At 36.8% G+C, this 25,713-nt stretch overlaps 1 protein-coding gene across 1 annotated transcript in view; it reads left to right on the top strand.

Moving 5' to 3' along the window:
• The window catches only part of MRC1 (mannose receptor C-type 1), an 86,180-nt gene extending 62,231 nt beyond the window's left edge, over positions 1-23,949 (top strand). The window contains exons 22-30 of the mRNA XM_081137779.1: positions 314-480; positions 2,534-2,636; positions 5,365-5,597; positions 8,250-8,415; positions 9,206-9,355; positions 19,863-19,976; positions 20,506-20,670; positions 21,979-22,020; positions 22,900-23,949. Of these exons, the coding sequence (XP_080993905.1) occupies positions 314-480; positions 2,534-2,636; positions 5,365-5,597; positions 8,250-8,415; positions 9,206-9,355; positions 19,863-19,976; positions 20,506-20,670; positions 21,979-22,020; positions 22,900-23,150 (1,391 nt within the window). The 3' untranslated portion in view covers positions 23,151-23,949. The remainder of the gene's footprint in view (positions 1-313; positions 481-2,533; positions 2,637-5,364; positions 5,598-8,249; positions 8,416-9,205; positions 9,356-19,862; positions 19,977-20,505; positions 20,671-21,978; positions 22,021-22,899) is intronic.
• Positions 23,950-25,713: the final 1,764 nt, after the last annotated feature.

Genomic DNA, 25,713 nt, shown 5'->3' with positions numbered 1-25,713 from the left:
GAGTATGGGGCAGGCTCCAGGCTGCCTTGTCCCAGCGCCCCAGTGCCCTTGGGCAGGGCACAGCCTGTACAACTGTCTGTAGTGGCCCAGATAAAACCTAGACTTTTATTGTATGAAACTTCTCAAAGTCCAAGGCTGAAGCAATGACACATGGCGAGGTTAGAATGTGTGTGTTTTTATGGTACGTGCTTTTAAATAATAATAGACACTGATCACACGCTTGATATATTTAAGTTAATGTATTTTGAATATTTTCCATATTTTCAGTATTTTCTCCCAAAGTTAAAAATTGAATTGTGACACTTTCTTTCAGCGTTTCTTACCTATCATATGAAGGACTCCACTTTTAATGCCTGGACTGGGCTGAATGATGTCAATTTAGAGCATACCTTCCTTTGGACAGATGGGCGAGGAGTTCACTATACCAACTGGGGGAAAGGCTACCCTGGTGGAAGAAGGAGCAGTCTGTCTTATGAAGATGTAAATATCACTTTTGAGTCACCTCTCTACAGCCTATCAGTTTCCTAAAGTCATCATATTAATGATTAATCTCTGAAAAATCAACCAGAGTGCTTCTTAGTCTGATTCATTCTTGCAGATTTTAACGGTTTCAGACTAAGCCAGCCTTGAAGGGGGTGTGTGTGTACAAATTCAGTTAAGAAGCCTTCGTTGTGGGGGTGGGCAGGGGAAGCCAGCTCCACTGTGGGCCTGTGGTGTAAGCAGGAGGTAACAGGAACCCAGAGCTATCAACATCCTTTGCTTCAGCTGCCCCTAAACCCTTGAAGCTGTTGTAGTGTTTGGGGTGTAGGTCGGGAAGCTAATACTACTTCTAAAGATGTGCTCCTCCTCCTCCTCCTCCTCATTACTGAGCTAACGTTTGTAGAATGCCTACTATGTGCCAAACACTGTGCTAAGTACTTTAGTACATTAACCTAAGAGACAGACGATTGCTTCTTTATTTTACCACTTTTAATCTCATGTCATTGAGCAGTCCACTAATCAGTGGTAAACACCATACTAAGCACTGTGAAAAACATAAGATTTTGTTCTTACTTTAAAGAAGCTCACACTTAAACTGGACCACAAGTATTGTATAAGAAAGACAACGGTAAGGAAATGAAAGTGCATTATTAGCATCAGCTATAAAGCATGCAGTAGTTAGGAGGAAAGAAACTTACTGTGGGATGGAGTGATCTAATCAGTCCACACTTACTGGTGGAGTCGTGCACTGGGCGGAGGGAAGGAACATGAGAAAGAATCACTGGGGGTCTTTTTCTCAAGAAGTTTAAAACATAGTGGTAAGGGGAACTTGGCAAGAGGATGGGGAAAGGCCCTGTTAGGTGAACAAGGTAAATAAGGCCTTCCAGAAAAAGGCAGAAGGTAGGTTTGGTCAGGAATAAATGGCTTTGGCTATAGCAGGGGTTTTATGCAGAAAAGAAATAGGAATAAGCTTTGAAAGGTGGAAAGCAGAATTTGGGAAATTTAGATGCCCTGTGAAAGAGTTTGGACTTTGTCAGATAAGCAGTGGAAAAAGGCATGAGCAGGAAAATGATCTGATCAAAATGACATCCTTATGAGAATTAATTTGGTAGCTATATGCAGAGTGTGTCCATTTTGGGGATGGGTAAGTGATTTTCTGTGGAGAAATTCTTTCACTCCTCTTTATATTAATGAAGGCTGAAAAGTTACTGAAGACGTTAAAGTAGAATGAAGTGAGATAGGTTTTGCTTAGGGAGACGTCAGCGACGAGAGGTGAATTTCGTGTAAACAAAAAAATGTATTATTGCACAAGCGTTTTGTTTTCAGAACATAAAGAAAAGTAGAAACAGCAGAAACAAACAAAATCAGTAATCTCCCCCTTCAATTAAAAAGCCCTGTTATTTGTTGTTGTTGTTGATCTTACTCCTAGGCTTTTCCTTACTGTGTATACAAATATAAAATTTATATTTCAAAAAATGGAATCAAAACACATGTATGGTGTTGTTACAATTTCAGGACTTGCAAAGTGGAAAGATTAAATACAGTTTGATAAAGAGAGTGGGAGAGAGCTTTTCATATGGATTTTGTGGTGGAAACATGCTTATTGTATGCTGTTTTGGGGGGACTAGAGCAGAGATTCTGAGCCAGGACAATGGAAAGTAAAGATGGAAGGGAGGTGGGCTGAGTGAATTCTTTGAAATGTAGGATTGGGGGCTCCTAATAGTTGAGGCTCATAGGATGATGAGGGTGGAGGCAGGGAGGTTGAGAAGACAACTGTAGCTGTGTTCGCTGTGGCTATAGGAGTTAATGAAATTTCTGACAGCAAAGTTTCTCAGGCCCATCTTCAGAATTTATCCAATTCTATTTGGTTTTCAGTTAAATAGTAAGAGTTCACGGTGAGGGATCCACATGGAAAGTTAGTGCATGGAAAGTAAGGATAAATTGAACATGCTGTAAATGAATGAAGACAATCTTAAAATTTGGAGGTTTTGCTTATTCATGAATTGATGCAAATAATTGTTGATTCACACTCTCCCCCTCCCTAAATATACAGGCTGACTGTGTTGTTATTATTGGAGGGAAATCAAAAGAGGCAGGAAAATGGATGGACTACACCTGTGACAGTAAGCAAGGCTATATATGCCAGACACTTCCCGGTAAGTTCTTACAAACCTCACCTGCCTGTAAGAGCTGGAGCTTTTAAATACATATATTTTTTAAGCGACCTCCTCAGTTTTGTCTGTGAACCTTAAACTGCTCTAAAAAAAATAAAACCTTATTTCTATAGAGGATTCCCTTACACATCAAGGGGTTTGATTCTCATTTTAATCCATGAATACCTGTGACATTGAAAATGGGTGATATTTTCTCTAATTTATTCATGAATGTGCCCTCTCATCCATTACCAGAAAGTCCTGTGCCGATTAAACTTGAAGTTGAAACTCTCTCTAATTTCTTTAGAATTTTGGGATGTTTGCCTACCCGTACTTAAAAAAAAAAAAATCAGAGTAAGAATACCCCAATTCAACCTGCATAATTTGAGAAGCACGGGCACAAAACATCATATATACTATATTTGTTCTGTGTTTTTAAAAATGTAGCTATGTGATTTGTGTTCTTTTTTTCAGCTTAGAAAAAGCCTGACTATAGTTAAATGAAAATAGAACAGAGTAGATGGGTATTTCCTGAGGTTTAAGATTATAGGTTGTACCCATTTTACTTTCTGGTGAAACTAGAATGAAAATGTCTGGCTGCACAGGAAGAATGTCAGAAATTAAGAAAATCAGCTAGAAATGAGAGTGGATGGTGTGGTGGGCTTGCCGTCATCCTGAGCACAGCTCTTGGGGGATCAGTTTGAATTAGAAGGTACTCCTTCCAGATCTAAAAGATTTGTCTACTTTCTGGGGAATCAGGGAACTCAGGCAGCTTATGACTAGTGCCAGCGATGACTGAAAATCCCTTCAGATTCTTGCAGATGATTGAAAAGTATTGCAGGCATTCTACCCTTCTATTAATCCCAAAGCTGGTGCAGGCTGTGCCGCTACACCATGCCCCACGGGGCCAGTCTTAGGCCCAGTAACGCCATCTGTGCCTCTGTTCTCTGGGCAAAGCAGGGAGGCTCCTTCTAGGAGTGAATGATAGTTCACAAGCTGCTTTAAAATCTTTTTCTTATTATTGTAAATGTCCGTGATAGAGTAGTTGTCACCAATGAAAATATTTTAAAGATTTTTGATGACTTTAGGCTTAAGGAAAGGTGCAAAAGTGTTGAAGTGTAAAAGGCAGACCATAGCATTTTATAGACTGTCAATTATGCAAAATAACACGATGAGCCTCCTTTAAAAAAGACAATGAAATGCATCAAAATAAGAATAGTGGTTATATTTGAATAGTGGGATTAAGGGTGATTTTTAGTGCCTTCATTTATCATATTTTTCAAAATCTCTCTCTATAACATAGACAAATATGTGAATAAAAATATATAAAATATATGTAAATAAAAAACTATTTAAAAATGCATATGGTCTTTGTTGAAAATTTAGAAAATATAAAAAATGTTAAGGAGGGAAAATATTACCACAATCTAACTTTTCAATATTTTAGTTTTTCCTTATTAGTTTTTCTATGAATGTTTTCATAAACAAGCAAATTGGACAGATGAGCTAAGTTGCCTAGGTGTTTTTTCAGCTTTACCGCGAGCCTCATTTGCCACTTTCAGTGGTCCAAAATTTTTCCATCTTTGTTTAGGACAAACCCAAGCTGGGAAATGTAACAGTTGGAGGACCCTGGCTTGGGTGTCTTAGTTTGATGCTATTCTACCAACACAAGGTGGCAGCAACAGCAGAAGAAAGAAGGAGCTGCCCCCCACCCTTCCCGGCGTGATCAAGTTTGGCATTTGGAGAGTGGCAGGCCAGGCAGATGGTGGACTGGGCTGGTATACAGTGGAACAGGCAGAGAAGTGGCCAAGACAAAATCGATAAGCAAGGATATCTAGAACCCTAGACCAGGGGTCGGCAAGCTTTCTATATAAAGAGACAAGTTGTAAATATTTTAGGCTTTGCAGGACATACAATCTCAGCTGCAACTACTCAACTCTGGAGATTGAAGAGGAAAGATCAGAAAGCCAAAATGACTCTGTCTTTGAAGGGCTCCAGCCCCTGAGTCATTTTGGATCAGATTTGGGCTGCCCGGTGAAGGGCACAGGAGATCGAGAGGACAGCTTGATCCTGAGATCAAGGGTAAATGAACCAGGAACTCGTGTATGGCTTTATTCTAGAGCTTACGCCCATCTCTTGAAGGTGTGTTACTCACTGGAGGGCTCACATAGATACAAAGAGATGCAAATTCATGGATAGAGTGGAACAGACGGGGGGAGGGAGAGGAAGGCTGTTTTTGACTTTGAAATTTTACCAAGATGGGCAAATAATTACTTAATATTACTTAATATTCTAAATACAGTTTGGAAATTATTTAATTCAATCAGGCATACTGATTAAAAGTAGTGCTTTGTTGTTGTTGTTTTTATATATCTTTATTGATTTCAGAGAGAGGAAGGGAGAGGGAGAGAGAGACAGAAACGTCAATGATGAGAGAGTCATTGATCGGCTGCAGCCCGCAACCCGGGCATGTGCTCTGACCGGGAATCGAACCCCGATCGCCTGGATCCTAGGCCGATGCTCAGCCGCTGAGCCACGCCCAGCAGGGCAATAGTGCTTTGTTTTCAGGTGTGAAATGGCTCGTAAAAATATTGTTAACACCTGATGGTTTGGATTTGTGCTATTCTGTTTTGTTTCATTTTTATGATATATGAAACATAGTAAATGTGAACTGATGGCACTCAAGTAATGTTCATTGATAATGCTAATGAAAATAATCTTTGTGTTCCAGACCCTTCCTTGCCTAATTCTCCAGCAACAGCTCCAACAGATAGCTTTATTAAATACGGTGAAAGTAGCTATTCAGTTATAAAACTCAAGTTGTCATGGATAGAAGCGGAAGAACATTGCAAACGTCAGGCTTCTCTCATGGCGAGCATTCTAGATACCTATAGTGATGCATTTGCGTGGATGCAAATGCAAACACTTAGTGAACCTGTGTGGATTGGCCTGAACAGTAACGTGGTAAGATGTGGAAACATGTATGACTTGACATGACTGAAAAATTGTTATTGAATATGACTCTTTCTATTTGTCCTGTTGAACCCTTGTTATGTGTAAGAAACTGTGCCAGGTATGTGAATAATACTGACAGGAACAAGACCCAGTCTTTCAAATATCTTCAAGGATCTAGTAAGCTAGTGATGCATGTCAGAAATCAAACACAGACTTATCTAACTTATATTAACTCTCATGTTGCTTTTTAAAAATTTGTTCTTACTTATGGTTGACATACAATATTATATTAGTTTGAGGTGTATAACATAGTGATAGGACATTTATATACCTTGCAGAGTGATCACAGTAAGTCTAGTAACCATCTGTTATTGTACAAAGTTATTGAGATATTGACTCTATTCCTATGCTGTAAATTACATCCCTGTGACTTATTTAATAACTGGAAGTTCGTACTTCTTAATTCCCTTCCCCTTTTTTGCCCATCTCTGCATCCCCTCCCCTCTGGCAACCATCAGTTTGGTCTCTGTATCTATGAGTTTGTTTCTGTTTCTGTTTGCTTGTATTGTTAGATTACACATATATGTGAGTGAAACCATATAGTATTTGTCTTTCTCTGACTGACTTATTTCATTTAGCATAATACCCTCTAGGTCCATCCATGTTGTCACAAATGGTAAGATTTTGTTCCTTTTTTATGGCTGAATAATATTCTCTTATATCTTCATTTTCCATTCATCTATTGATGCACAACTCTTATATTGCCTTTGAGTATCAAAATTAAATTCTGCATCTAAACAGCTTTATTTATTCTTTCTTTCTTTTTAGTGCCATTATTACAGCTATGGCATAGGTATTAAGAAAGTAGGTCAGTGGTATAGTTCCTGGGTGATGAGGATACTTCTAATTTTTTCTGGCAAGCCATTCCAGAGTTGTTTTCAGTCCTGAAGTTGTGGAGCTTCCAACCACGTGTAAGAAATTTCATTGTAGTCAATTCCCTGTATTCTATGTTGGCAGAGAATGGGGTGGAGTGAGAGACAAGCCACAGAACTAACAGTGGTGATGGAGTTGCCAAAACGTTCCTAAAACGAGTCTCCTCTGCTGCCCTGAGATCCAGCCACCCTCCGTCCATACATCCATTCATCTAGCTAGCCAACCAGCGAACTTCCTAGTGGAAGACCCAGAGGTGTCAACAAGTAATTAAGTGATAATACAAGAAGAGTCAAAGAGAGGTTATATAGAATTCTTCAAGAGAAGAAAAGGGATCAGTTGTGCCACAAGAGAGGACCAGGAGAGCTTCTTAGAGAAAGTCAAACTTTATAGATACAGCCTGGGATGGTGCAACATAAGGAAGGAGTACTAAAGAGAGAGAAAGGATAGAAGGGCATAAAACTGGAGAGTAGGTTGGTGTTAGATTTTATAGGGCTTCTATTGCCATGAGGCAGAAATTAAAATGTACCTTCATGCAATGGGTGCTTCCTAAGAAGGGAAGTGAATATTTTAAAGTAAGTAATTCTACAATGATTTCTGTGATTAAACTTAGGCAAGACATTTTTATGTCTGTGTTGACTCTATTTTTAGTAATTAATTTATCTGATAATGCACTCATTTTCTTCTCACAGATATGGTTAAAATTCTCTTATCAGTTTAAAATAGGCTTTTATTTATTTTTAGAAACATTAAGTGGCTTTCTACTATAGAAACATTTATAACTAAAGCAATACTATTGTGTTCCTCACATCTATTGAGTCAATGATTATATAAACATTATTTAATTAAACATGGTAGAATACTATGAAATTCTAATTTGACATACATAATACTTGCTTTTGATTTTGTCACTTAATCTATGGTAATTGGCTTGGTAAATTAAATAATGCAGTTAAAAATGGGAAAATTGTTTGAATTGTTTAAAAATTCAATTTTCTCTGTTTAATGCTATATATCATGTGTTCTTAGGGATTACCTATAAAATCTCTTAAATGGTTAAAAGGATATTATTGATAAGTAATATTTTTTATATTATCCATTAATTTTTATGTGGCTATGAAGTTGTTTGATTAAATTTAATAAGAAATTAGGTGTGCAAATTGAATAAAAACAATCAGCCTTTTAAAAATGCCATCATGATCAACTATAGTTAAAAGACCACCTAACTGAAGGCAAGATCTATGTCCCTCTATTCTTTACCCATGGGACCTTACCTAAGTCATATGTCACTAGCCTGTTTTAGCAGCCAAGCAATAAGATTAGGAGAAATGTGCTTCTCTCCAGGGTCCACAAATTCAATACAAATTACTTAAATTTTATTATTATTATTAATGGTGATATAATAAATATTTTATTTGTTGGGGAGGTAAAACTTTTGTTTGGCACTGAAACTCTTATAGGAAGAGTTTCATAGAATAGGACATAGGTTTTTAAGTCAGTTTTTCAAATTATCTTCCAAGGATGTGTTTATTGTAGTCTTCCTTTTAAGAAAGGCTGCATTTACTGAATTTGAGTTGGTAGAAATAATTCATGTTTTTTAAAAATTCCTAAATGTTGAAGGTTCTTTGTCAAATCATGGTCTTAAATATACTTTTAAACTCTTCATTTGGTTGGTCTGGTATTTTCTCAATGAAGCAAGACTCCATGTTAATGGTGTTTTTGTTCTTGCAGACCAATGGTGAATACATTTGGACAGATAAATGGAGGGTGAGATACACTCATTGGGCTGAGGATGAGCCCAGACTGAAATCAGCATGTGTTTATCTGGATGTTGATGGCTACTGGAAGACAGCACATTGCAATGAAACTTTTTATTTTCTCTGCAAAAGATCAGATGGTAATTGAATGTAGAAAAATAATCTAAGGATTTTCAATGTTCTCAATAAGCTATTACATAACACTGTGGATATTATTAAACTGTAACATGTCTTGGGGAGCTTAAGAATAAGATAAAATATATTCCTGCACCTAACAAAAGACTGACTTGGTAATAAACAAATATACATAGATCGAAATAATGGAGATAGAAAACTTTTTTCATTGCAAGAGTTTATTTGCTCTTTATAAAGTTCTGAATTTTTATTATTGAGATTATTCTCTGAATCTATGTCACATCCCTTTTGATATGGACAGCACAACTATATCAGAATGATTTTATCAGAATGCTTGTAGTTTCATCCGTCAGTAATATTATGGTGATAGTGTCCTTGAATGCAGTCTTAGAACTGGACAGCAATAAAGTCCTATAGTTCTAAATACTGCATTTATTATATCATAGATGTTACTCATAGCTAAGAAGGGTTTATAGGGATCAGGATCCCCCCCCCCAAAAAAAAAGTGCCTTGAAGGGAGACTGTCTTTGCAAATTATTTTTGGGTGACTTTGTTTTTTGATACTTAACATCTTTGTGGGTATCTGTAGATCTACATTCTTAGTTATGAGTGTGATTGCCACGATACCTTAGTACATTCTATTGAAATACTTAAAATGAGAAAATAAATAAATAAAGTAAAAAGAAAACCCAATGATAAAAATGGCAGATTCAGATGATTAGCTACTAGTATATTATTCTACATACTACAGAAACTTCGGGTTTTACTTTATTTTAAATGTCTTTTTATTGTCAGAAATCCCTGCCACTGAACCTCCACAACTGCCTGGCAGATGCCCAGAGTCAGATCACTCAGCATGGATTCCTTTCCACGGTCACTGCTACTATATTGAGTCTTCATATACAAGGCACTGGGGCCAAGCATCTCTGGAATGTCTTCGAATGGGTAAGTGCCACATTTACTGTAAGAAAATCCCAGTCATCTATTCTGGATCACCATGATATGAGTAACACTGTACATTAAAAACACAAAGAATATAAAAATACTTATTTATTTTTCTTAATTTATATTGTAACAGAATGGTCAACATCATGTCCCCCAAATATAATTTCTAATATTGTAACCTCAAAAATCTTAAAGAATTTGGCAGAAAACAATCATTTGCTAGTCTTTCTTACTTTCGGTCCTAATATACTAAATTGTTAGGATTCTCATTCTCAGTTATTCAGAGTATTGTGTTCATGTCTTATCACCAGTCAGCTCAGGTTTCACAAGTGCCCGGGAACCATTTTGCTTTACCATTGATAGAAAAGCATTTGTATCTGGTTATTTTATTTGTGAAGAAAAATGAAACAAAACTCAGGTAGGCATGACATCAATGGATAATTTTCCCCCTGAAATAAAAATGTCCAATAAAGTTAATTTTTCAGGGTATGTTTAAACATCCACAATTAAATTTCATTGAATAGTTTACTGATTTTTTCTTATTTCTATTTTTCTTTTACTGAGTTTCGATTCTGCCATAGATCAGTGTTCTCCATCCCACTGTGGTGCTCAAGACTTTTATCTTCATTTCCTTCGGGTCCGTTCAAAAGTCAACCTGGGATTTTGACTTTTTACTTTTACGTTTATATTTTTTCAGCTTTATTGAGGCAAAATTGACATAAGATTACATTTAATACATCTAAAGTGTACAACATAATCATTTATTATAAGTACATTGTGAGAGGACTCCCCACAGCAAGTTTATTAATACGTCATCACCTCACAAAGAGGGTGGGGCTAAGGTGGGTTTGCAGTTGGGAGTATAGGAAACACAGGGCTTATTCTTGTATTATTACTTATTAATTATTGTATTATTTTTCCATACGAACAACTACAAGTGTACTTTTGCCCCACCCTGTATTTACCTTTTTTTCTTTTTAGGGGAGAACACGTAAGTTCTACTCTCTTAGCAAATTTCAATTATATGATATAGCGTTACCAACTGTAGTCCCCATGCTGTGCATTAGATCCTCAGGCCTTATTCACCTTGTAATGGAAAGTTTGTGCCTTTTTACCAGCTTCTCCCCATTTCCCCACCCCTCAGCCCCTGCCAACCACCATTCTACTTTCTGTTTCTGTGAGTTTGACTATTTTTTAAAAAGTTCCATAGATAAAGCTGATATCATAATTTGTCTATCTCTGTCTGGCTTATTTCACTTAGCATAATGCCTTCCCAGTCAATCAGTGTTGTTGTAAATGGCAGGTTTTCTGTCTGTTTAAAGGCTGAGCAATATTGCACTTTATATGTATTATATATTTATATACACACATGCACACCCATATAGGTGTGAATTTTCATTTTCTTCTTGTAATTGATTTCTAGTTTTATAACATTGTGGTCAGAAAAGATGCTTGATATGATTTCAATCTTAAATTTATTGAGACTTTTTTTGTGGCCTAACATATGACCTATCTTGAGAATGTTTCATGTGTGCTTGAGAAAAATGTGTATTCTTCAGCTGTTGTATGGAATGTTTCATATACATCTGTTAGGTCCATCTGGTCTAATGTGTAGTTTAAGTCCATTGTTTCCCTATTGATTTTTTTGTCTGAATGACCTATCTGTTATTGAAAATGGGGTATTGAAGTCTTTTATTATTATTGTTTTGATGTCTGTTTATCCCTTCATATCTGTTAATGTTTGCTTTATATATTATGGTGCTTTGATGTTGGGTGCATATATGTTTACAATTGTTATATACTTTAATTAATTGACCCCTTTGTCATTATATAATGACCTCCTTTGTCTCTGTTATAGTTTTTGGTAAAGTCTATTTTGTCTGATACAAGTATCAAACCTACTTTCTTTTGTTTTCCATTTACATGGAATAATTTTTTCCATCTTTTCACTCTGAGTGGGTATCCATAAAGGTGAAATGAATTACCTGTCAACAGCATATATAGTTGTTTTCATTTATTTACTCACTGTATGGCTTTTGATTGGAATATTTAGTCAGTTTTCATTTACAGTAATTATTGATAGGTATGGACTTACTGTTGCCATTTTGTTCATTGTTTTCTGGATGTTTTACAGTTTCTTTGTTCCTTTCTTCCTCTCTTGCTCACGTCCTTTGTGATTTGATAATTTTCTGTAGCAGTATGCTCAGATTCCTTTTTTTTAATCTTTTATATATATACTCTAGGTTTTGCCTTGTGGTTACCATAAGGCTTACATGAAATATCTTACAGTTATAACAGTCTATTGAAAGCTGATAACTATGAATGTATACAAAAGCTCTACATATTATAACCCCTCCACACTTTATGTTTTTGATGCCACAATTTATATTTTTATATTGTGTATCCATTAACAAATTACTGTATTTATAGCTATTTTTAGTACTTTTGTCTTTTAATCTTTATACTAGAGTGATTTACCAACCACCATTACAATATCAGAGTATTCTGAATTTTACTATATATTATTTACCTTTATCAGTGAGTTTTATATTTTCAAATGTTTTTGCATTACTAATTAGCGTCTTTTTGTTTTTCAGTGTAATGAACTCTAACAATTCTTATAAGGCTGGTTTATTGTTGATTAACTCTTTCAGCTTTTGTTTGTCTGGAAAATTATCACTTAATTCTGAGGGAAAACTTTTCTGGGTAGAGTATTCTTGGCTGACAATTTTTCCTTTAAGCATTTAAAATAAATTATCCCACTCTGGCCTGCAAAGTTTCTGCTGAAAATCCACTCACAGTCTTATAGGGGTTCCCTTGTATATAATAAGTAGCATTTCTCTTGCTGTTTTTAAGAATGTCTCTTTGTCTTTAACTTTTGACAATTTAATTATGTTTCAATATGGGTCTCTTTAGATTCATTGTGTTTGGTACTATGTAGGCTTCCTGGATCTGGATGCTTTTTTTCTTTCTCCAGGTTAGGGAAGCTTTCAGCCATTATTTCTCTGAATAAGCTTTCTGCCCCCTTATTTTCCTCATCCCCTTCTGGGATTTCTATAATGCATATATTGGTTCACTTGTGGTTGTCTTACAAGTCCCTTAAGGTAGCTTCACTCTTTTACATCCTTTTGTTCCCCTTTTTGTTCCTCCTGATGTATTTGACTGCCCTTTCTTTGAGTTCACTTTTTTCCAATTTACCTAGTTAACCATTGAATGCTTTTACTGAATTTTTTTACTTCTATTGAATTTCTTTAGGCCTGTGATTTACTCTCTATTAGGTAAGTCACTTATCCTTGTTTTATTAACATCAGTTATGAGATTTATCTTGTTCTTTTGTTTGGAATATATTCTCTTATTTCTTCATTTTCTTTGACTCTCTGAGTTAGTTTCTACACATCAGATAAACACCTCTTCCAATCTTGAAGGACTGGTGTTGTTTAAAAGGTAAACCTCATCAAACAGTCCAGCCCAACCTCCTGTTCGTATCTCAAATTTTTGTGATTGTCCAAGCTACTATCTTTGTTTTAAATAGCTCCTAGTATTTGAGGATGTGCCAAGACTGGACAGTGTCCCAAAGGGGAGGGTCACAGTCAACACATATATGCAGGCTGCTTAGAAGCTGCATCCTCAGGCAGTAGCTGAGACAGTATGTAGTTAAGCCAGGTGCATTGCATATTACAAGCTCCTTCCAGAGAGATGTTGATGACCTTGTTTTATTGTTGCAGAGGGAAAAAGTGGCAGAAGTGCCCATCAACTCCTTCAGGTTCCATGGAAGAACCCAGTTAGGCCCTAGATGCATGCAAATTAGCAGCCAAACCCTTGGGCAGCAGGTTGTGAAGTATGCAATCAGTCCTCTTTCAGGGAAAGCCTGAGAGATGGGCTTTTTGACTGCTTTCTCTTAGCTAAACCTGGGGTGGGGGCAGGGGGATAGCTGCAATGAGTCCTCGGGTACCATTAAGAATTGCTTCTTTGTTTTCTATAGTCTCATAGGTTATGTGGCTGCCTGTACCACTGACTTCAGAGCTAGGTGTTTTGGGGACATATCTAGCCTTAAAACTTGGGGCGCTAGATGTGTGATCTAAATCCTTCACTCCATTTCAGGGAGAAGCTGGAAGTTGGGGGTTCCCTCCTGATTGTATAGCACTATGCTGGGGGTGGGGTTTATGGAGAAAGTGTACCTTAGTCTTTACTCATTTAGATTTCTCTATAGCTGTTCATTTGTTGTGTCCATTGAAGAGACCAATTTAGCTGCCTTCTACGTTGCCATCTTTGTCCCTCCCTATGAATTTTGACTTTAAATTCTGAGTTCTCTGAACAGATGAACTCTGCTTTGTGAGTTTTTGTTTCATGTATATTAGAACTTTATTGTTAGGTGCATATCTGTCTATAATTGTCACATCATCTTGATGAACTGAAATTTTAATCATTATAAAATGTACTTACTTGTCTCTAGTAATTAGTTTTGTTTAAAAGTCTATTTTGTGTAATATTGGTATAGCCACTCCAGCTCTCTTTTAGTTTCTATTTTCATGGCATATCTTTTCTGTGCTCTTGCTTTCAACCTATTTGTGTATTTGAATCTCAAGTGTGTCTTTTGTAGACAGCATATAGTTGAATAAATTTAAATTATTTATTTATTTATTTATTTATTTTTACTTTTTTACTCATTCTGCCAATTTCTGTCTTTTGATTGGAGTACTTAAACCATTTATATTTAATGTATCTACTGAAAATATAGGATTTATATCTGTCATTTTGCCATTTGTTTTCTATGTGTCTTACATTTTTTGATTCCTCTATTATTTTATTTATTCCTTCTTTTATATTAAATGTATAATTTCTAATGTACCATTTTAATTTTCTTTTTAAATTTTATTTCACTATGTTTTGTTTAGTTAGCTTCTTAGTGGTTGCACTGGGGATGACAATTAACATCTTAATAAAATGCAACAATCTAGTTCAGATTAATATCGATTTAATTTATAGTGTACAAAACTTTTGCTCTTATATAGCTCTACCCCCCCGGTAATCCTTTGTGATATTGTTGTCATACAAATAAATACATCTTTATACATTGTATGTACATCAGCACATAATTTATAATTATTGCTTTATGTAGTGTCTTTAGATCAGATAGGATTTAAAAAAGAATTATAATAAAAAAGACAGTTTAAAACTTCCTTAGCCTTCACTTCATGCTTATGCAGTGCCTCAAGGTCAGTCAGAGGTGAGAGCTTAGGGACTTAACAGATCTTTCATGAAAGCGCATATAGTCCTGGGTATGTGCACACCTCAGTGCATGTCTGTGGCCTTCTAGATTAACAGGAATAAGTCAATGCTTTTTAAAGCTCCTTATATACATATTATTCCTCAATTTTTACTTTTAAGTTTTTTTTGTTAACTTGTTATTTCCTTCAACTGTTATCACTGCTTCAGGCAACTGCGATTTACAAAATTGCCTCTGATAGTTCTTGAGAAACACCCCCAAGGAAAGAAAGTCTGGTTATACTGGACGAGCTTTTTTTTTTAAATTATTCAAAATATTACAGATGCTTCCATATTTTCCCAAACAGTACGGGATCCTTCTTCTTTACGGCTGCATAGTACTCCATGGTGTAAATGTTCCACAGCTTTTTTATCCACTCATCTACTGATGGGCACTTGGCAGGTTTCCAGATCTTAGCTATTGTAAATTGGGCTGCTATGAACATAGGGGTGCGTATATTCTTTCAGATTGGTGTTTTAGGATTCTTAGGATACATTCCCAGAAGTGGGATCACTGGGTCAAAAGTCAGCTCCATTTTTAATTTTTTGAGGAACCTCTGTACTGTTTTCCGTAGTGGCTACATTCCCACCAGCAGTGTACTAGGGTTCCCCTTTCTCCACATCCTTGCCAGCACATGTGATTTGTTGATTTGTTGATGGCAGCATTTCTGACAGGTGTCAAATGATACTTCATTGTGGTTTGAATTTCATCTCTCTGATGATTAGCGATGTTGAGCATTTCTTCATATGTCTTTTGGCCATCTGCATGTGCTCTATGCTAAGCGAAATAAGCCAGGCAGAGAAAGACAAACATTGCATGATCTCACTTACATGTAAAATCTAAAGAACTTAATAAGCTGATGAACAGAAATGATTCAATGACATGGAAGCATGGATCAGACTGATGAATCTCAGAGGGATGGGGGTGGGTGGGTGGAGGGGGAGCGATTAACCAAAGAACCTATATGCATTTATGCACAGCCCAAGGACATGGACAATGGTGTGGAGAGGGACTGGGAAGGGGGGTGGGGTGCGGTGGAATGGGTCATTGGGGAGAAAAAGGGACATCTGTAATATTTTGAACAACAACAACAAAATATTACAGATGACCCCTTTTTTCCCCATTGACCCTCTCCACCCTGCAGCTATTCCCCTCCCCAAACCTTCACCCCATCATTTTCTGTGTCCATGGGTTATGCATATATGCATATCATTTCTTTGGTTAATCTCTTCCCACCCTCCACCCCCCTTCCCTCTGAAATATGATCGTCTGTTACATGCGTCAGTGTCTCTGGATCTATTTAGTTCATCAGATTCTTTTGTTCATTAGCTTCTTGTTAAAGAAGACCCTTCAACATTTCCTGTAGTGCTGGTTTGGTGGTGATGAACTCCTTTAGCTTTTCCTTCTCAGAGAAGCTCTTTATGTGATCTTCAATTCTAAATGATAGCTTTTCTGGGTAGAGCAATCTTGGTTGTAGTTCCATGTTTTTCATCACTTTGAATATTTCTTGCCACTCCCTTCTAGCCTGCAAAGTTTCTGTTGAGAAATCAGCTGAGAGTCGTATGGGAGCTCCCATGTAGGTAACTAAGTGCTTTTCTCTTGCTGCTTTTAAGATTCTCTCTTTGTCTTTAACCTTTGGCAGTTTAATTATGATGTGTCTTGCTGTGGGCCTCTTTGGGGTCCTCTTCTTTGGGACCCTCTGTGCTTCCTGGAGTTGTAAGTCTATTTCTTTTCCCAGGTAGGGGAAGTTTTCTGTAATTATTTTTTTTAAACAGGTTTTCAATTTCTTGCTCTTTCCTCTCCTTCTGGCACCCCAATAATACAAATGTTGGGCCTCTTGAAGTTGTCCCAGAGGCTCCGTATGCTACCTTCATATTTCTGGATTCTTTTTTCTTTTTGCTCTTCTGGTTGGGTGCTTTTTGTTTCCTCATGTTCCAAATTGCTGATTTGATTCTCAGCGTCCTCTACTCTACTGTTGATTCCCTGTAAATTATTCTTCATTTCAGTTCGTGTAGCCTTCATTTCAAATTGGTCCTTTATTATGTCACCGATTTTCTCAATTATTTTTGTCATACTCTTACTAATATCCTTGAGCATCCTTACAACCATTATTCTGAACTCTGTATCTGTTAGCATGCTTGGATCTATTTCATTTAGTTCCTTTTCCAGAGATTTCTTCTGTTCTTTCCTTTGTGACATGTTTCTTTGCCTCCACATTTTGGCTGCTTCCAGGTGTTTGTTTCTATGTATTAGGTAGAGCTGCTATGTCCGCTGGAATTTGTAGAGTGGCTTTGTGTAGTAGGTGCCCTGTAGGGTGCAGTGGCTCAGCCTCCCAGTCACCTGAGCTGGGCCTTCTAGGTGCTCCCGTGTGTGGGCTGTGTGTTCTGTCCTGTCATAGTTGAGTCTTGGTTGCTGTTGGCGTCACTGGGAGGAACTGACCCCCAGGCCTATCAGCTGTGAGGACCAGCTGCAGCTACAGCCAGAGAGCTGCTGTGCTGGAGACACCCCTATGGAGCAGGATTTACTTCAGTGGGGCTTTGGTGTTCACCAAGTGCGCCCCTTGAGTGTGTCACTCGTGGCTGTGGTAGGGTTTTGATCCAGCGTGGTCGAGTCTGACCACCAGATGCACTGTCTCTGGGGCCTCCTGGGAGGTGCAGTCAGCCTGTGCCAGTGCCTTGCCCAGGGCCCCCCACCATGAGCTACTCAGCAAACCGTAGCTGGCTGCTCCTCTTGCTGGGCTTGGAGGTGCCCAGGAGAGGCCAAGCTATGAGCCAATGCAGCTGCCGCTAGTGCCAGGCCTGGGGCCGCTTATCAAGTGGTATGGGGCTCGCTGCTGCTTGTTTGAGAGATTTTAGGAAAGTCCTAAGCATGAGGCTTGAGAGGCCACTTGCACAGAAAAGCCCCTGGAAATGGCCTGGATGAGCTGCAGGTGGGGAGGGGCGGGGCCTCCGGGAATCGCGGGGCGGGGCCAAAGGTGTGAGTCAGGCGCTGGGAATTCAAATATGGCGCCTGCCTGCCGGCTGTGTGCGGGGAGGGCTCGCCAAGGGAGCAACGGCCTCTGCCAGCCCTTCTGCCTGGGAGGAAGCCGCCCCTCCACCTCTCGCCCGGATCTCAGGCAGGTTAGTTCCTCCCCGAGTGTCCCGGGTCCTTTCAGGCCGCTGCCCGGCGCTGGGCTCAGAGGGGGCGTCCGAGTGAGTCCGTGCGCGGGCCCTTTAGAGGAGCTGCTGGGGCTCCTGCAGCCTCCAGGACCCGCAGAGACAGTCCCCGCTGGTTTCACAGCCCGGAGTTGTGGGGACGTTTCTTCCCGGCCCTGGAGCCCTGGGCTGGGGGCCTGCTGTGGGCTGGGACCCCTCACTCTTCCGAGAAACCCCCAGCGCCGAGATTCCCTTCTGGGTTTCAACGGCGGCACCGGGTGTGGGCCCGCGGCGAGTCTCTGATCCAGCCCCGACCCGCCCGCGTCTCCGCCCCTCCTCCCGGTCTCGCTGCTCCTTCAGCTCCCTGGTTGTGGGGCTTCTGTGCAGCCAGATCTCAGGAGGCTCTGAGTGACGGTGGTTCTGGATTTTAGTTGTAATTTTGATGTTGTTGCGGGAGGCGGCGGGTGCAGCAGTTACCTACGCACCGTCTTGTTTCCTCCAAAGTTGATTTTGATGAATTTGTTGGTGATCTTATTGCTTTTGTTTAGCAGAGGATGCTCAGAGGTCTTTACTCTGCCATTCCTCATGATGTCACCTGCTTTGGATTGTTCAAATGAAAATATGTTTTACTTTATGTTGAGTTGTGTGTTTTTTTAATTTTGCAATGGATATATAGAAGCTTTGTTTTAGGTGACTGTATTTTTCTGTAAATAATGTGAATGATACTCATTTATTGAAATATGTCACAAATATTTTGAAATGGCTGTTGTCTATGAAATATATTTACTAATGGACTATGTAATATGCAACCAAATCAAAGATCAAGAGGATAATCCAGGACCCAGTAACATGGGATGCAGGCATGTGGTTAAGTGGAGGCCCACAAGATTCAAAATGCCTGGATCGTGACATGACTCTGCCCTCTACTATCATTAAAATCTTGGCAAATTGTTTACCTTCCATATTTTATATTTTATTTAACTGTAAAATGGGATACAAATAGGACCCATTTAATAAGGTTGTTGTAAAATTTTAGTGAGCTCATGCTTATAAAGCCCAAAGCAAAATGTCTGGCCTGAAGTGCTTAAAATATATTAGTTGTTATTATTAAAAAGCTATAGCTATTTACTATAAAATCTAATGCTGACACTGAATCACTTAGTCTAATGTGTGTTGTCAATGCCATTGACATTGAACCAGTCTTTCAAAATTCAGTCTTTATTTTGAATAAATGCTTCCTGGATGATTTCAAACTATTGGTAAGTTTTCTGTCTTCTTACTCTGTACAGTGCTATACATAACAACTGGATTAATACTCCCATAGTGCATTGTTCTATTGCCTGGAAAAACTAAGTGTTCTTTATCACCACATTGCCTTAAATACCAATTTCCTGCTATCTGCAGTGAGACCTAAGCCAAGTCTTTTTTCACCCATTTACCATATTAGTCCAGCCAAACTGCACTATCTATTAACACTACTAATTCCTCCCAATAGATCTATTTATCTATCTATCCATCATCTAGCTACATCATATCACCATAAGCCAACATAGAGGACTCCATGTATCTGTGAGTCACCCCTGTTCCTGAAGAAGCTCTATGCTTCCCTCTTTCCTTGTCCTTTCTTCTATTTTCCCTTTTCCTGGAATTATTTTCTTTCTTTTTTTTACTTGTAATCCAGTGCTCTTTAATATCTTGAATTCTATTTCCTCCGTGCTCCCTTTTAGTTGTTTCACCTAAAACAAATACTCTTCTAGTTTGACACATCGACATTGTGCTTGTTTTATCTTTTAATACATTCTTTTATACTCTCAACTCAGAACTGCCTACATTATCATAACCTTCTTAAGACATTCTATGCCCTACTCATCTTTGTATATCCTGCAGCAACTTGTTCAGTGCGTGTACACAAATGATACTTTAAAAATGTATTTTCAGAATAGAAACTGAAATTCTAAAAAGACAAGTGTCCACTCTTTAAAATCTTACGCTTAAATGGACATGTTAGAATGATTTCTATTGGTCTTAATATAAATACTGTCATAATAAAAATGTTTTCAGATACTTAAATGTACTTCCATCATATTTGTTGCCTTATATTTTGCAGGTTCCACTTTGGTTTCCATTGAAAGTGCTGCTGAATCAAGCTTTCTGTCATACCGAGTTGAGCCACTTCAAAGCAAAACCAATTTTTGGATAGGATTGTACAGAAATGTTGAAGGTAATTTTTGTAGGATGATAATTTAATCACAAATATTCCAAACCATTGTACTTTAAACAAGGTTTCAGTTCCAGAAAGTCTTGCCTTAAATAATGGTTAATTTGTGAAGAGTTTGAAAATACAAACGTATTTTCATTTGAGATAAGAACTGAAATTTTAAATGACTCATATATTATGCTATCCTGAAAGTTGCTAATTAAAATAAAACTTTCTGTAGCTAAGTTACTTTAAGAAGCTTTAAAAATTATTTTCTGTCTTTCGCCAGAAAAAAAATGTAGGGAAGGATAAGTATACATATTTGTATTAATTAGGAATAAATTTTCAACTAAAGCTCTATAAGAAACATATTCTTAGTTCCTTCCCTGTAATAATTAGTCATTATAATATTGCCTATTAAAAGTCTGAGTATAAACAGCTATTGATTGTAGCATAAAATAATATGCTTAGAAGTTTTACATGGATAAATTGAACTTAATTTAAGATGGCTTACTTTTAACTTGTATTTCCATGGACTGTTTTTGATAATCAGGAAAGTGGATATGGATAAACAACAACCCACTCTCCTATGTCAACTGGAACCCTGGAGACCCCTCTGGTGAACGAAATGATTGTGTAGCTTTGATTGCATCTTCTGGATTTTGGAATAATATTCACTGTTCTTCCTACAAAGGATATATTTGTAAAAGACCAAAAAGTAAGTAAGAATTTGCCCTGTGGTACATATGTTCACGGGCTACCATTGCTTTGTAATATTAAGATGTCAGGTGTGGGGTTATAATGTGATTACAGGTGCTTTGCAAGGTCTCCCCTGCAAAAGTCAAAAATTCAGTCTACCATGGTGACCAATTGCTGTCTGCAGCTTTGAGTGAGCCCAAAACACTCCCTGCCTGCTAAACTGACATAATGGTTGTGATTTATCAATCCATTTACAATGGGCTAGCCATGAGTACGGATTTGTGAAATTGCAAGCAGTTTGGAGAGCCAGCCTACAAAGCCTTGTGGCATGAGAAGAAAAGGGGTGAAACAGTCACTTTGGCAAATCAGAAGGGGCAAGATTCTGGAAGGGAATCAGAATTTATTACAACAAATCATGTAAGACTAAACCATGTTAGATTTAAGGGGTAAATCTTCTAAGACCAGTTAAGTCTCCTACCAAGACTGAGTGGCTGACTGGAAGGACAGGGATTGGGTGAATTAATAGTGTTATTTGCTCACGATGTGATACTATCTGACTTTAATAATGTTTTTATGCCATTCCACTTCACATAATATCCTTCCCAACAAATAAAAGTATTAATTACATAATAGATTTAAATAAGTTAACTAAATAAATTAACACTCTGTCCCCTGTAGATTTTATTATTTTACAATTTTGTAGTTCTTCAGTCTTTTAAAACTAGGTTCTAAGATACTATACACCCTTTGGTGCAATGTTGGGGTCTTATTTCACTTTCATTCAAATACCTGTAATACCTAAGGCTTCCATGGGCAAGTTTCAAAATTGCTAGCCTGGAATACATTATTTATTTGTAGATTCGGTATATTTTTGAGGGTGAGTATCAGTGACTCAAATGCAAATTGGAGGACTGTACAGGGGTGGGCAAAAGTAGGCTTACAGCTGTATGTGAAACAGTTTATTCTTGTATTATTATTTATTAATTATTGCATTATTTATTTGTGTTACAGCTGTAAATCTACTTTTGCCCACCCCTGTATTTTCAGATCATTCGATATATTCAGACTCACCATACAGCTGTAGGATACTGTTGTAGAATATGTATAGATAGATATAGAGCTATCTGTATATCAGATCTACCTATTTCTCATATATACATATATATACACATACATATATATGTGTGTGTGTGTATATATATATACACACTACCACCATAGTCCAAACATGGAGGATTTTAGGTACCTGTGAACCAAATAATACTATCTATATGTAATTACTATGAATTTTTATAAGTATTTAATAAATTTCTTATTTTATGAACAGTTATTGATGCTGAACCTACCAGTACATTAGTGACAAAAAAAGGTAAGACCATTATAAAATTTCAATTCCTTATTAGTAATGTACCAATAGTTTGTTAAAAAATCCATAATAATTCCTTCCTACACCCCCCCCCCCCCCCCCCCCCCCGTGCTCTCAGTAGAATTGCTTGAGCTACACTAGCCTTTGTCAATACGTCATCAGCCTCCCTTGATGGTGCTTAGAAAAGCAGGCTTTGGAGTCAGGTTGGCCATTTTACCATTGATGTTTTTAAAGACATTGACTTCTCTGTTACAAAGAGTTGCTTTATAAGAACCCACAGAAGAAATTTCTGTCAGTAATTCCTGTGGGTTTTTTTTTAATTAATAAATGGTTTTCATTTTAGTTTTATACATAACTTGAATTAGATAGTGTCCTATTTTACTCATTTGGTTGCCTGCTAAAATACTCAGTGAGATTTCTGGCTTGCTGCAACCCCCTCATTAACCTCATGAGTGTTATTTGTTAACTAATTACACTCATGAGCCCAAATTTCTACTACTCTTATTTTATTTTTTCCCTAATATTTTCACTTGCTTTGTATTGCCATCATCATTATTATTACTATTCTGTTTATCTTCATATAATGTATTTGTAAGCAGCCTTAAATTATTTTGAAATGGGTATAAATATTTTAAAACACAGATTATCTATGTATCTCATGCTACATAGATAAATGAAATATTCTTGCAACCAAATAATAATCTTAACATCTGAAATCATCCTCTATTTTGTTTTCATGCCCTGCATTTCTGTTTGACAAGCATCACTGGAAAGAATATTTATGCATTTTAGTTTTTTAAAAAAGGAACTTATATTGTTCTTTATAGCATTCTACCCTTCCCCTCCCTCTGCCTTTTCCCTAATGGTTTTATTTATTTGTAGCTGACCCAAGGAAGATGGACCCTTCTAAACCGTCTTCCAGTGTGGCAGGAGTAGTCGTCATTGTGATCCTCCTGATTGTAATATGTGCTGGCTTCGCTGCATATTTGTTTTATAAGAAGAGACGTGTGCATTTACCCCAAGAGAACACTTTTGAAAACACCCTCTATTTTAACAGTAGGTCAAGTGCAGGAACTAGTGATACAAGAGATCTCGTGGGCAACATTGAGCAGAATGAACACGCAGTCATCTAGAATCATAATGTGATTTAGATATATTTGAATTTCATAGGTTATAACTAAAATATTAAGGTCTTTAATTCAATCTGATTATTTTGTTTAAAGTTAGGACTGTGTTGCACTGATCTGTCCTTTTTCTTTGCCTAATTGCAGAAATAATTGCTCATTTTCTAGCCTAGTAAGATATTTTCTCAAAAGAGAGATAATATTGACTGCCACTTAAAAAATATCTTAGGTGAACACATAGCACAATAATGCCAATATTTAAGCATCATTGGTGTGCAACTATTGTCAACTGCATGCAGATTTTAAGAACCCCAGAAACAATGAAGCTTCTTGAAATAGTTTAAGGAGCTCCCAAAGAAATGTTATCTATTGAATAATAATTCAGTAATTAGAAGAGCATTTTAAAAATTAAGTACAAATAACCTCAGGTGGCATAAAAATTTAGTCACTTTTTTTTTTTTTTTTTAACCAATCTTGGTTTTCACTCCAATTATTTAGAATTGTATTTGTACATGTGCAGAAAGAATAAGGCAGCTGAGAATGTTGTTTTCCCCAAGCAGGGTTTTGAGGCTGGATATTGCAAGGGTCCTGTTATATGTATATCAGGAATGCAAAGATGTGAAATAAAATGTAAACTTGCATAACTGGATGTACTTAGATAATGTGAAATAAACATCAAAGACACGGTCTATTTTTAAAATATTTGTATTTTGGTGATTTTGGTTAAATGTAAATTTTTTTAGATGAAATTTACTTATCCATTTATTTTACATTTAAGTTTACCCTTAAAATAAACAATCTTTTTAGTAGAGGAATTCTTTAAATTAAACTCTTCATCCCCTCAGAGCACATAGGGTGCTAAAACACTAAGGATAAAGTGAATTTTACCCTAATGACTTGCACAGTTCCCCCAGATTTTCCTTCATAACATTGACCCAGCTCAGAATTCAACCATCAAAGGCACTGTTATCGGGAATGAGATCTCTAAATATCTTATTCTCACTTTAACAGATTATTTTTGCTTAAGAATTTTGCCTTAAAGTTTCATGTACTTAGTGAAATACATTGAAGGTTTCACATCTTACTCATATACCATCCTGCCAGCTCATCCTTGCCTCCTTTCCCAAGGGGTTGTTCTATCTATCATTATCTATCTATCATCTATCTATCTATCTATCTATCTATCTATCTATCTATCTATCTATCTATCTATCTATCTATCTATCTATCTATCATCTATCTATCTATCATCTATCTATCTATCATCTATCTATCTATCTATCTATCTATCTATCTATCTATCTATCTATCTATCTATCATCTATCTATCTATCATCTATCTATCATCTATCTATCTATCTATCTATCTATCTATCTATCTATCTATCTATCTATCTATCTATCATCTATCTATCATCTATCTATCTATCATCTATCATCTATCATCTATCTATCTATCATCTATCTAATCTATCTATCATCTATCTATCATCTATCTATCATCTATATCTATCTCTATCTATCTATCTATCTATCTATCTATCTATCTATCTATCTATCATCTATCTATCTATCTATCTATCTATCATCTATCTGTCTATCTATCTATCTATCTATCTATCTATCTATCTATCTATCTATCTATCTATCATCTATCTGTCATCATCTATCAAATCTATTATCTAACTATCATCTATCTATCATCTATCTATAGCTATCTATCTATCTATCTATCTATCTATCTATCTATCTATCTATCTATCTATCTATCTATCATCTATCTATCATCTATCTATCTATCTATCTATCTATCTATCTATCTATCATCTATCTATCTATCTATCATCTATCTAATCTATCTATCATCTATCTATCATCTATATCTATCTCTATCTATCATCTATCTATCTATCATCTATCTGTCTATCTATCTATCTATCTATCTATCTATCTATCTATCTATCTATCTATCTATCTATCATCTATCTGTCATCATCTATCAAATCTATTATCTAACTATCATCTATCTATCATCTATATCTATCTATCTATCTATCTATCTATCTATCTATCTATCTATCTATCTATCTATCTGTCTGTCTGTCTGTCTGTCTGTCTGTCTGTCTGTCTATCTATCATCTATCTATCTATCATCTATCTATCTATCTATCTATCATCTATCTATCTATCATCTATCATCTATCTATCATCTATCTATCATCTATGTCATCTATCTATTATCTATGTCATCTATCCATTGATCAATTTATTTTAAAGAATTGGCTTATGCTTTTGTGGAGGCCTGGTGAGCCCAAAATATACAGGATAGACCAGCAGGCTGAAGACTCAGAGAAGAGCTGCAGTATGAGTCCAAAGGCAGTACACTAACAGAATTCTTCTGGCTCTTTGTTCTATTAAGCCAAGGCCTTCAACTGATTAGATGAAGCTCACCCACACTCTGGAGGGTGATCTGCTTTACTCAGAGTTCAATGATTTAAATGTTATTTTTATAAAAAACAACAACAAAAAACACCTGCACAAAACCATCCAGAATAATGCTTGACTAAATATC

This window comes from Miniopterus schreibersii (genome assembly GCF_964146895.1).
Source record: "Miniopterus schreibersii genome assembly, chromosome: 1".
In the NCBI taxonomy this organism is placed as follows: domain Eukaryota; kingdom Metazoa; phylum Chordata; class Mammalia; order Chiroptera; family Miniopteridae; genus Miniopterus; species Miniopterus schreibersii.
The sequence above is the reverse complement of the archived record's forward strand: the minus strand, read 5'-3'. Positions and strand labels throughout refer to the sequence as shown.